Genomic DNA, 12,322 nt, shown 5'->3' on the forward strand with positions numbered 1-12,322 from the left:
GAACACATTTTAAATGTAAATAACTGAACAGGGCCTTTCTTCACCAAGTTCCAAATGCAGGGCAATAGCTATCAGACTGTGGCCCATGGAGCCCCACACCTGGACCACATGGGAAGTGCCTGGGTAGAGGAAGCTGGCTGGGCCCTCCTGGGTTCAGAGGTTCAGAAGCCCTCATGCACACATTTGCCAAAAGCCCTTAGTGATCCCAATGCTGACTAGAGCTGGAGGAGAGCAAGTGTGGTGGGAAAGGGGCCAGACGCCTTTAAGAAGAAAGCCCCCGGCACTACACAGAGAGGGCAAGTTGAGGTGTCCCCAGGACCTCCTCCAGGAGAGTGGCCTCAGCAGGGTGGAGGCCAAGCCTGCCTACACTGAATGGAGACACTCCTCCTGGGCAGCTTCCTCGGGGCAACTCCTCCTAAAGCAGTCCTGGAAACACCCATATCATCATTGCATTTTCCAAAGGAGTCGGCTATTCAAAGGCAAAAGGACCCCAAAGGTCAACCAGTAAGTTTGTAGGTAGCAGCATCCAGATTTTGACCCCAGTTTGCCTAACTCCAAAGCCAACAACCCCAACACCTCTACAAAGTAAAATGGCATCAGTGTGTAAAGCAAATAAAGAGGAGAACTTAACACCTAGAAAAATATTTAGTGTATTTTAAGCACAATTTAATCTCACCAAAAAGAATATGAACATGATCAGACTGGTTTATACTTCTTGCTTCACTTCTTTTGGGAAACTGGAGTAATTTTCAAGAGACAGGGGAGGGAAAGAGGAGCCAACTTTCTCTGCTTGCCCACCAGGTTACCATGTACTGTATCATTTCCTCATAAAAATTATATTCCCTTTAATACCTCCAACTCCAGGAGATAGAGATCACCATCAGCACTTTTCAGATAATAAAACATATAGAAAGAAGTTAAATAAACACAGCCTGCAAGCGGCACAGCCAGGAACTGAACCTTATCTGGTTCTAAATCCTATGCTTTTCTAAGATCTCATTACTCTGAGATTTTCAAATGCCAAACAGAATCTCACCAAAATTCTCACAGGCATTTTACCACTACCTCCATAGGATGAGATGAATGAGAACATATTTATACTCTGCTTTGATTTTGGGTAGTTTCTAAGGTATCACTTTTACTTAAATGTTGCTGCTCTTAACTTAAAGTTATTGAATAGGTAAACATTCAATTCATATAGTTCAAAAATTATACACAGCTAGGTCTTACACAGACCTGTCCTTCCATCTACTCAGTTTCAACCTTCACCTGTTTTTTTTTTCCTCTGCCCCACCCTCACGCCCCTCCCGGGTGTTGGGATGAACACTGACAGAAATGTTTGTTTATTTATAAATTCTTGTAAAGCCTTTAAAGCAACATGAGTAATACAACACAGTTTTGCCCTTTTTAACCTTCCTTTTTTGTACTTCATTATATATGATAAATGTCTTTGTATAAAATAAGCCCAGGGCTTTGGTACTCTTTTTTAGTGGCTGCGCGCATACTAGTGTATGGACGCCCCATTTCTATTTAGCCCTTACCCTAGCCTAGGCATTTCAGTTGTTTCCATTAACTGGCCCTGCATAGTTATACATATGTAGATATATAACTACACAGTTATGCATATGTAGATATATTTTTCAAATCTGCTACTTGTATCTGTAGAAGATAAATTCTTACAAGTGTCAATGCTAAGTCAGGCTATATGAATTTGCAATTTTGAGAGATTCTGCCAAACTGACCTCCACAGGGGCATGGCCATTTTCAGTTGTAGGCCATTTACAGAGCTATCAGCTGTGTATGAAAAGAGCCGATTCCTCAAAGGTCTCATCAATAGAGGGTGCTCTCAAAGTTCTGAATGTTTGCCAATCCAAGTAAAAAATAAAATCTTAGTAAAAAGAAAAGTAAAACCGCACTATCAGTGAAGCTGGGTGTTTCATCATGTAGCCAAGAGCTATTTCCTTCTTGGTGACCTATGCTTTTCCCACCCTCTGCTTATACAAGACAACCATTCAAAATAGCAAGACACATAAAGCCAACACCACAGGAAAATTAGAATAATTCCAGCTCTTCAATACTTTCTTCTTGGCTTTTGAAAAGTATTATCTTAAAATACTATTCTCAGACCGATATCTAACAAGTATGCTAAAAGAAATCTAGCCATTTCCTGGAATGAATGAGCTAATCAATCAAGCTCCCAAGCAACCCCATGAGGGAGGCAGAGTGACCCAAACCAACTAAAATGGAAGAAGCATTCTGTGTGGGCTGTGATAAGAGCCGACCTGACATGCGTCTGTTTCTCTCCTTCCTGCCTCCCACCCCTCTCTCTTTGTACCTGCTCCCCAACCTCAATGTCTCTCATGACCAGAAAGAAAATAGCACAACTATTTTTTTTCAGAATCAATAATTACAATCCAGCCTCACAAGTGAATAGAAGATAAAATGAACCCTCAGATTTAGTTTGTAATGACATATACATGGTAGCAAAAAGAAGCATATCCTCTTTAATTGAAAAGATAAAGCTTTACTTAAAGCAGGCACTTTTCACTTTTGTGCAAGGCGACTGTCACTGAGAACATTCCTCTCAACAGTCATGGGCCATGAGAGCCTAGCAGAGGGAAGGTGAGAACTCCACAAGCAATCCCCCTCTATCGCTCACACCGCCTTACAGAACAGCTTGCAGACTCATTTATCAACAAGAAAGCAAGGAGTCGAACAGCTACACAGAAGGAAAAAGCCATTTCTCTTTAAAGATCCCTGGCTCAGCAGCAGTCCATCTTGCCCAATATCTTCTCTGGCCCTTCTCTAGGACTGAAAGTGTTAGCTCCACCCTAGGGAACGCATTTTAATTGCAGCTGCAAGAAGTTCCTGTTAACATCTTTACTGTTTATAAAGTCCAGTGATTTAAGGGGCTTCATTCTGTGTTTCATAGCCCTTTAGATTTTAGGATCACACAGAAATGCTTTCAATCTGAAAATGTCCAGTGCAGGGTTATTTCTAACAGAAAAACCAGAAACAACCAAAGTATCGAAATGAGGAGCATGGTTAATTGTGAGACTTACTCTTAAGCAGCCATTAAAAGCAGTTTCTAAATGTTTTTAGAAATGCCTATGAGATGATGGTAAAATGGCAACATTACGATTAACAGTCCAGCCTTGTCTTTGGGAGATTATCTACCTGACTCTGAGGTAAAGTATTCTTAGCAAACCTGCTGGACACTCAGCCAGCCACTTTCTCCAGCAGAGCTTCATCAGGATATCAAGCTGATGCTGTGATCTCCAGCAGAAAGAATCTGCATGCACTATATAACTTCAGCCACATCCAAAACATGCATTTAAGAAGTCTATAAGGAAATAAATCAACAAACATTTTCAAAATCATCTTTAGTGAACATACAGAATGGAATCCTAATTAGAATAAGTTATACTCCATGTACATGTCAAAATACACTATTGTCATGTATGCCTAAAAGAATAAAATAAACATAAAAACGTGTCACAAACACACATTGCAAATTATATATCTATATCTAGAAAAGCTAATTGGTTTCATCTTATAAACCAAGTACAGTACATCAGTATCTAAGGATTCTGAGGCCAAAGAAACTTGATTTATTAGTAATGTTTAATACTTTCATGGAATATGTATGCATGTTGTTATGATTTGAATCTGGAAAGCATCTCAAAGTCTCATGTGTTGAAGGCTTGGTCCCCAGTGTAGCAATATTCAGAGGTGAGGCTTTTGGGAAGTCCCTGGATCATGAGGGTTCCGGCCTTATCACTGAATTAACCCTCTGATGGCTTCATACTTTGAAAGGACTACTGGGAGGAGATGGAAACTGTGGGAGGTGGGACCTAATTGAAGGGAGTGGGTCCTGGGCATGCCATTGGGGACTGTATTTTGTCCCCGGATCCTCCTCCCTCCCTCCCTCTCTGCTTCACCATGACATGAGCAGCTCTGCTCCATCACACCCATCTTGCCATGATCTATCTCACCCCCCAGCCCAGAGCAATGGGGTCAAGAGACAACGACCAAAACTTCCTAAACTGAGCCAAAGTACATCTATCCTCATTTAAGGTGATTTACTCAGGTATTTCATTACAGTCATGAAGAGCTAACACAATACTATGTATTTCCTAACCTCGATGAAAATGTTCTATGATAAAGTAGATGTGAAAGGAAAAAATGTGGAGGAATATCATTGGCAGAATAGTACCCCTCCAAAGATGTCTACGTCTTAATCCCTGAAACCTATTAACAGGGAACCTTGCATGGCAAAGAGGAATTAACACTGTGGGTGGAATACAGTTGTTAATCATCTATCTTAAGATGGGGACACTACCCTGGGAATGTGAGTGGGCCCAGTGTCATTACAGGGTCTTCGCCGTAGCAGAGACGAATTGGAGAAGACATGCCAAGACATGCTATGTTGCTGGCTTGAAAGACAGAGGAAGGGGCCACTCGCTGAGGAAGGCAAGTGGACCGTAGAAGCAAGGGAGCAAGTGAATGGCTCTTCTCCTGGAGCAGCCAGAGGAAAACACAGCCTGCCAATACCTTGACTCCATCTTAGTGAGACGCTGGCGAGACTTCTAAATTACAGGACTGTGCGATAGTAAGTGTATACTGTCCTAAGCCACTAAACTGGTGGTAATTTATTGTAGCAGCCAAAGGAAGCAAATATAGGGGTGGGAAGGAGAGAAGACAGGGAAAGAACAATAGCCACTGTGTGGAATGAGGTGCTCCACATGGAGCAATTTCATTTTGTCATGTAAAACCTGATTAACTGGGAAACACCACCTAAACCAACCAGCACAGGAAAGTTCCCTGACTTATAGGGTGAAGGGACTAAGGACGGCTTCAGTATTCCTCACTCAGGCCTGAATCTTCCCAGAATTAGCTCAGCCATAGCAGCTCCAGGCCCAATTTACTGGACACCAACTGTGTGACAGCAGAAAAAAGTCATAACCACACATCAGTGAACTTAACTAAAACCATCTCCAAATCCTCCTCCTCTGCACATGAATCAAAGGATCCACAATCTTGGAAAGAAAACAGTCAGGTTTTCACAGCAGAAACATTGCTTCAGCTGGGTCTGGTCAGGAAAGAGAAATGTCCACACTGAAAACCACGGCCTGGAAGCCAAGCCTGCCAATGCTGAGCAGCTGTGGTGGTAACTGACTCTGCTGGGTCCACATTCCCCATCCGTGTAGCCACGGCTGTCTTGGTTCTCTACTTTCTAGCTAATAACTTCACTAATCCAGAAAAGCTGGGGTCTCTCAAAGAAACACACCTTGGAGCTGTGAAATATGAAATAAAACTCTTAATTTTCTTGTATACAAATTGTGCATAACACTGAAGACCTTCCCCAATTTAGACACTGCAACACTCTCCCAGATGACACGTGAGTCCTTCCTAAGAACCCGTGTTCATTACAGATGCCAAAAGCAGCTACATAAGCAACAGGCTGCAATGGCCTTCCTGTTTCTAGTCCTCTCCCTGTTTCCGGGCACAAATAACTGAGAAGATGCAAGAAGAAGAGCACAGGACCACGGTGAGAGATGAAGGCCAATGCCAGCTCCTTCACTGCTGGGTTTTGAAAGCATATCCTCCCTTCACCCTGAGCCACTTAACTTCTTCAACTCTAAAAGGAGAAAGCATGAGAATTCATGTCTCGCAGGTAGCTCTGAGGGAGGCATGGGCTTGCTGCTGGGAAAGGTCCTTGTCACTTCACAAGTGGTGAGCATGGGTGAGTCAATGTGACAATGGCCACTTCGTATGAGGAGATGTGTATGACAGAAAAGAATAAGGGTCACTAGTTGATTTCTGTTGTTCAGGTTCTTCATTTCTCCAACAGGGTGACAGTACCTACGTGGGGAAGATCTGAGTGGCCAGATCCTGGCATAGTAGCAGCATATAAGAGATGCTCAATAAATGCAAACTGTGAGCGTGGTGACCCCCGGTCCCTTCCACACCTTAGATTCTCTGGGATTTCACAGTAGACACCATTTCAAAAATCATGTTAGAGCAACTCATTTGCAGATCCTGATGAGGCCATGTCCCCCTGTGTAGACCATCAGAAGGAGCAGCAGCAGAAGTGACTTTAAGGGTGATGTTGCCCTAAGTGATAAGCAGACGTTTTTAGAGAAGGAATTACTGGACCACAGTTCTGATGCTCAGTAACTGCACCGTGAGCAGTGACCACGTGGATACTGTGGCCTATATTAAGGAAATGTCATTTGGAGATAATAAAAGAATACAGAAGGCAATCATCTCCGGAGCCCTGCCACATGCTGGTCAATGGAGGGCTATGCCTCTTGCTCTCAAACGTCCCGACAGCTAGGTCTCATCACACCTGTTTCACCAGGTAATACACTGACAGTAGTAATTCAGATCTGAAGACACAAATATATATCCCTAAAGCTGCACTCCCTCCTCTAAATCACTGTTTTTTGTTTTTATGGTAAAAATGAGCCTTGTCTTCTGTTTGCATCCTATCACACACTGTTCCTAGTCTTGGAAGAGAGAAATGCCACAATTTCCAGAAAGAGAGCATGGAGGAAACCGAGGCATTCCTTGGACTCCATGTGTGACAGACAAAGGGCCTGAAAAGCAAAGGTGATGGCCAAAAGCAGTCATTTCCAGCCAGCACCTCCACCTCACCTCCCCACGTCCCCTTACCTTGAAGGAGGCGTGCTGCTCCATGTGCCGCAGCAGCTGTGGCTTCTGGGCTGCCGTGTAGTCACACACTGTGCACTTGAACTGCTTCCCTGGAAAGAAGCGGAGGACAAGGTGAGGACCAAGTCTGCAGCCCCTGCATGTGAATGAGGGCCAGGCATGGAACTGGGTACATGCAGGTGTCCCTTGCCAAGTGGGAGCCAGCATCTCAGGTGGGGACAGGAAGAAAGTGTACAGATGCAACGCAGGATGCTCAGTCTTCGACAGGTGGGACTGAAAAGGAGCCCGCCACTGCAGAAGGAACAGCCAGGTCCACCAGGAATTTCCCAACCCCACATCGACACTCAGCAGGCTCCTAAAGAAAGAGCGGGGTGTGCCCAGCCACCTGGAGAGAGGGCAAAGAGGAGGAGGGGTACACATAGGTGAGAGCTAGAAGTCAAGAAAATGGAGCAGCTGGATCTTCCTCTGGAACCCTGAGGGTGAGGTCTGCAGGAAGTCAAAAGCTGAGCCTGGGTTTGGGGGCTAGAATGTCAAGGGCCTGAGCATCTCACTCAGGAACTCAGATGGGATCCTGAGAATCAAAGGAAGCTGCAGAATGACATTCTTCAAGCAGCAAGCTTTGTGTCACAGAACTGCTAAAGCTGCTAGGAGTGTAAACAGCGTTGTTGGGGGAATGCTAGAAAGAAGACTACAGAGAGTATAAAGCACCGCTCTCTCGGGAAGATTAATGTTTCAGCGATATTTAAATATTCAATAATGGGATGAACAGGCCAACATGTAAAACAAATTAATGGATATACAAGGCATACTAAATTATTTGTTCCTGATTAGTGTAAATAAAACCTCCATTTGCAACAATAAAATGCATGCATCCAAACAGAAATATGTCCTACTTCCCATAGCAATAAACCCTTCACCATCAGCTTCCCAAGGCACAAGCATCCTGGGAACACAACTATCTCCCTGCAGCATGGCTCCCAGCAACACTGGCTCTTCTGAGCACTCTCCTCTTTGCCCTCTCAGGCCAGCTGTGTGGCCGTCTACAGCTGCAACCTCTGTGCTCTCCAGCTGCGCACCCCTGAATCCAACCAAAACTGTCTGCTGCCAGCAGCAGGCTGCAAACCCCATTCTCACCAAGGTAACCAGTGAGCTCCAGGGGGCCCAGCCCGTGGTGGATTTTTCAGGTCTGACTGAAGAGGACAGCTCTACTGAGAGTGACTGCTGTCAGTCCATGCTCCGGAAATCTCTTTGGACCCATGACACTCCACCTCTCTGGGGCTCTGACTATTCATTCTGAGAATTTTTGAGATGGTTCATGTCCACTTTCTTTTACACCATGATGTTCCACAGTGTTCCAGCCATACAACTATTCTTTTCATTCAGCAAGCATCCTTGCATATGACTGTCCCCCACAGGTTTTTATAATCCTTTGATGCCAAAAGTGTACACTACTCTGATCTCTTCCCCAAACCCGAGACTTAAGTATCCAACTCTACTGGCTTGCTCCAAACGTCCTGAGGTAGACTTGTTATCTTCCTCACCAAATAGGCTCCAGCTCCAGTCCTCCCAGTTCAGCACCCACATGACCACCAAGTCAGATACCTGGTGGCATTTTTCAGCATCGTTATGGCCCTAACTTTCACTGTATGTATTTATTTTTTTCACCATCTGATTTCATGTCCTAACTACTCAACATGTCTTGTCTATTTCTGTTTCTATACCTTCACACTGGTTTGGATCCTCCTCATTCCTTTCCTAGACAATCGCAAGAGCCCCTAAGCTGGTGTCTTTGCCTTTGTGAGACCTTCCCATCGATCCACCATCCAGCCATCCACTGTCCATCATCCACCACACATAACCAGCAACAGGCCCAAATGCAGATAGCTCAAGTTCCAGAGCACAACACAGAAGGTCCTCCAGAATCAGAACTAACCCCCTCTTTCTGTGACCTCCTCTTGTGCCTGTCCCCTCTGTATATGAGCTTGGTTAACAGCTACTTCACCTCTCATAACTATATGCCTACCTCTGCGGTCTCGGACCCTTGAGATTTTGCTGACATTTTCCATGGCTGGGATGCAGTCTTTCAGCATCAGGCCATTCTTTACTTTAACTCAAAACTCAATTTGAACAACATCTCTCTAGCAAAGACATTGTCTGGCCAAAAGCCAGCCCCTACAAACCAGCTATATACCTCAGTCTAGGTCTCCCTGTACAACACTATAACCACCTGCTTACAATTCAGGGGCTGCCATAAACTGCCCACAGGCAGGAACCATATTTTGCTCATCTTGGTGACCCCAGGACTTGTGTGCATGCAAGACTGGACATATCCATGCATTTTACTAAACTAAACTGGGCAAGGAACAAAGAGGAAAGTTTGTACATCTTGCATGAATAAACACCCTTGATAAAAGCAGGGGGCAAAATTACAAAATCCAAATGGTATAAACATCGATACTATAATTGTAACTATCATTCCAGGCACAAATTAGACTTCACTGATTCTCCACGTCCAAAACGTGGGAAAATTTTGCACATGTGAAGCATACAAGTTATCATCAGAGAGCAACTAAAACCTTCTATTAAATACAGTGTCTTTTTTTCTCGCACATAAGGCCATACACTTCTACACATCATCAGTATAACCTCATTCACGCACACTTCTCTGCTGATACATGAATCACCATGTAAATACACCATCCCTGGGCCAGGCAGCCTGAGGAAAGTGGTGTTTGGATCCTTCACCACCACAGTGAGTGGAGGAAAGTGGAAGAACCATTCTCAGAGGTGATAAATATTTTGTCACTCATAATCAAACACTCAGCTCAAAGAGTAAAAGATCAAGTGCTAAAAAAGGAGACTGGAAATGCGTAAATGGAGCTGCCTTGTTCGAGATCAGGAGTCAGCCTGGCCGATATACGATTCTCCAAGCTCTACAGCAGACAGGAAAGAAGAGTGCTCCTAAGAGGAGGAGCCTCAACACTGCCAATGTTTTCAGCAACCCCCAACAGCCCTGATCAAACAGGCCTGGGGGAGCACTTGACATGATCTGCTGCTGCCTAATTAAAATAATGGAATGCAGGAGAGAGGACGTGAGATTATCAGGTTGCACTCTTATCAAGAGACTCCTGAGAATACAGGAAAGTGGACAGGAAAAATTAGCATTTACTACGGCTGCAGTGACCTCAAACGGCAACAGATGAATGTCACATGCCTGTGGATGCAAGTCACATAGCATCGAAGCAAAAGAAAATAATTATAAAAAAGAAACAGAGACTGATTTTTAAAAATCACTCACTTTTCACACATTGTACCTGGCTAGTTCTACCTACTGACCTCCTGGGCACTGTGAACACTGCCAGCCCATGACACACACAGTCTAACTGTGCACCCAAGTCTGCGAATCAGGGAGCACTGCCCACCAATGGTGCTAATGGTTAAGGAACTAGGATCAAAAACCTGAACAACTTGCCAGGTCACAAAGTGGTACGTGGCAGAGCCCAGATTTAAACCTTGGTCTATTCAACTGCAAAAATCCTGTTGACAGTCACACGGTCCTTTCAGCTAATGTTGGTGCCTTACAACTTCCCCAAGGCAAGAAACAATTTACACCAGTGTCACAGTTTGAATGTGAGGTATCCCCCACTCAAAGCTCCTATTAATGCAGAAATGTTCTGAGGTAAAGAGATTGCATAATGAGAACTGTGACCTCATCAGTCCACAGTTGTTTGAACAGGTTAATTGGGCGGTAGCTGGAGGCAAGTGGGGCATAGCTGGAGCAGGTGGGTCACTGAGGCTACCCTGGAAGGGCTCATCTTCCCCTTTCCACAACCCCTCTGCTTCCTGGCTGCCTCACCTTGGGCCTAGACCAGTACAGCTGATTGCCTATGGAGACCTTCAAAATCATGAGCCCAAACTAAATTTTCCCTCAAGTTGCTCCTGGTCATGGTAATAAAAAGCTGACCAAAACAACCTGCAATGGGCACACTGGTGCCACTCACACACAACAGTGGCTTGTTGCACAGAATGGTTGTCCATTCAAAAGGGCCACCTGAGGGATCAGTGGCAGGGGATGTAAGTGCTCTGTCTGGCTTTGTCCAGCTCACCCTGTATGACCCTGGGCTCATTCTTCTTTGCTACGCAGAGATCTCATCAGAAAAAAGCGGGGCGTCAACACCGCCTGGTAGGAGGATGGCCATAGGCACGGATCCTGGACACCTGAAAGTAAGGCAGCCCCTGAAGTAAGGCCAGGTGTGTATAGGGGACGGAGCAGCAGTCCCTCCCCATGGTGGCCACCAGGGCCACTTGGCAGTGCCCAGTGCCTTTAACTCCCTTTCACATTCTTGGAGACAATCAGAAGATTCAGTTCTAATTAAGCCAGCCTAAAGCTCAAAGATGGAAACAGCAGGAGGCAATGCCTGTGAAGCCGGGAGCATGTAAGCAGCCAGGCTACCAAAGAGCTGAGGGAGGCCTCATCTCCAGAGCAGAGCCCTCAGCTAGCCCTGCTGGAGGGCCCTGGAGGTGGACTCGCTCCCGCTCCGCTCCCGGGTACAGCTCGTAGCGCAACCGCCACAGCAGGCCTGTGCTGGCTGTTCCCAGTGCCCAGGACGCCCCTCCCAGGTCCCCCATGGTCTGCTGCTCTGCTCCCCAGGTCTTCACTGGAATGACACCTTGCTTCCCACCGCATCCCCTCAGAGCCATCCTGCATCCTCCCTTACTGAGTCATTTCTACCATTTTTGACCTATATATTTTTATGAAAATATTTGAAACTGAATCATTTCACATTTTTACTTCGTATCTCAATTTCTCTACATTTGAGATATTTTCCTATTTCCCTTGTAATACAGCATTTTTATTGATCTTATCATGTTTATCATCCATCTCACTCACTGGAATTTTAGCTCATGACAGGTTTGTTTTGCTTGCTGGTCAGTGCTGCCCACAGCTATGCAGAGGCTGCGCATGGCCCCCGGCTGGTCTGGCTGGTGCCCTCACAAGGTGTGGGTACTGTGGGGCAAGGACTATGTACTTCTCCGGGAAGTAGGTACGAAGGGTGAGGCAGGCTGGTGGACGTCACGGGAGTGCCCCCATCATGAGTCTCCATGTTCTCCCTCCCACCACCAACACCGTGTTGGTGGGTGTCACTGGCCCTGCCCACCATCCGCCACTCCAGCCACAGATATCAGACCACAGTAGACAAATGAGCCAAGCTGACCAGGCGCAGGAACTGTCCAGAGGTGAAGCCCACAGTCAGGAGCCAGTGGTCCTTTCACTCTGTGGACCAAACAAGAGGACAAGCCAGTCTGCAGGAGGGGTGAGGAGAGACAGCAGAGAGAGACAGAAAGGATGTCAAGAGGAAACAGCAGCAGAAAATGGGCAAGGTGGCAGTACGGATGGCCACCTGGATGGCTGTGCTCATTCCTAGCAAGCATCGCTGAGTGGTCACTGCGTGCCAGGACCACACCTGCCCCTGGCAGATGAGAGGGGACAGGAGCACAAAGCCCTCGCCCTCATGGAGTTTATCACCTAAATGTGAAGCAGCAAGTGTGCCAACAAGTAACTCAGAATCCCCACCCATGACCAAGGGCACGGACTGGTGTGGAGGATGAGGGGGCAGGGTGAGGTGTGCCCCCGGACAAGCAGGTC

The 12,322-nt window shown here is 45.9% G+C and overlaps 1 protein-coding gene across 3 annotated transcripts in view; it reads right to left on the reverse strand.

The window, feature by feature from the left end:
• Zfat (zinc finger and AT-hook domain containing) overlaps nt 1-12,322 on the reverse strand; it is a 175,787-nt gene that overhangs the window by 65,617 nt on the left and 97,848 nt on the right. For all 3 annotated transcript variants that reach the window (XM_076836095.1, XM_076836092.1, XM_076836094.1), the window contains one exon: nt 6,679-6,767. In XM_076836095.1, the coding sequence (XP_076692210.1) occupies nt 6,679-6,767 (89 nt within the window). The remainder of the gene's footprint in view (nt 1-6,678; nt 6,768-12,322) is intronic.

This window comes from Callospermophilus lateralis, chromosome 16, assembly GCF_048772815.1.
Source record: "Callospermophilus lateralis isolate mCalLat2 chromosome 16, mCalLat2.hap1, whole genome shotgun sequence".
Taxonomy (NCBI): Eukaryota; Metazoa; Chordata; class Mammalia; order Rodentia; family Sciuridae; genus Callospermophilus; species Callospermophilus lateralis.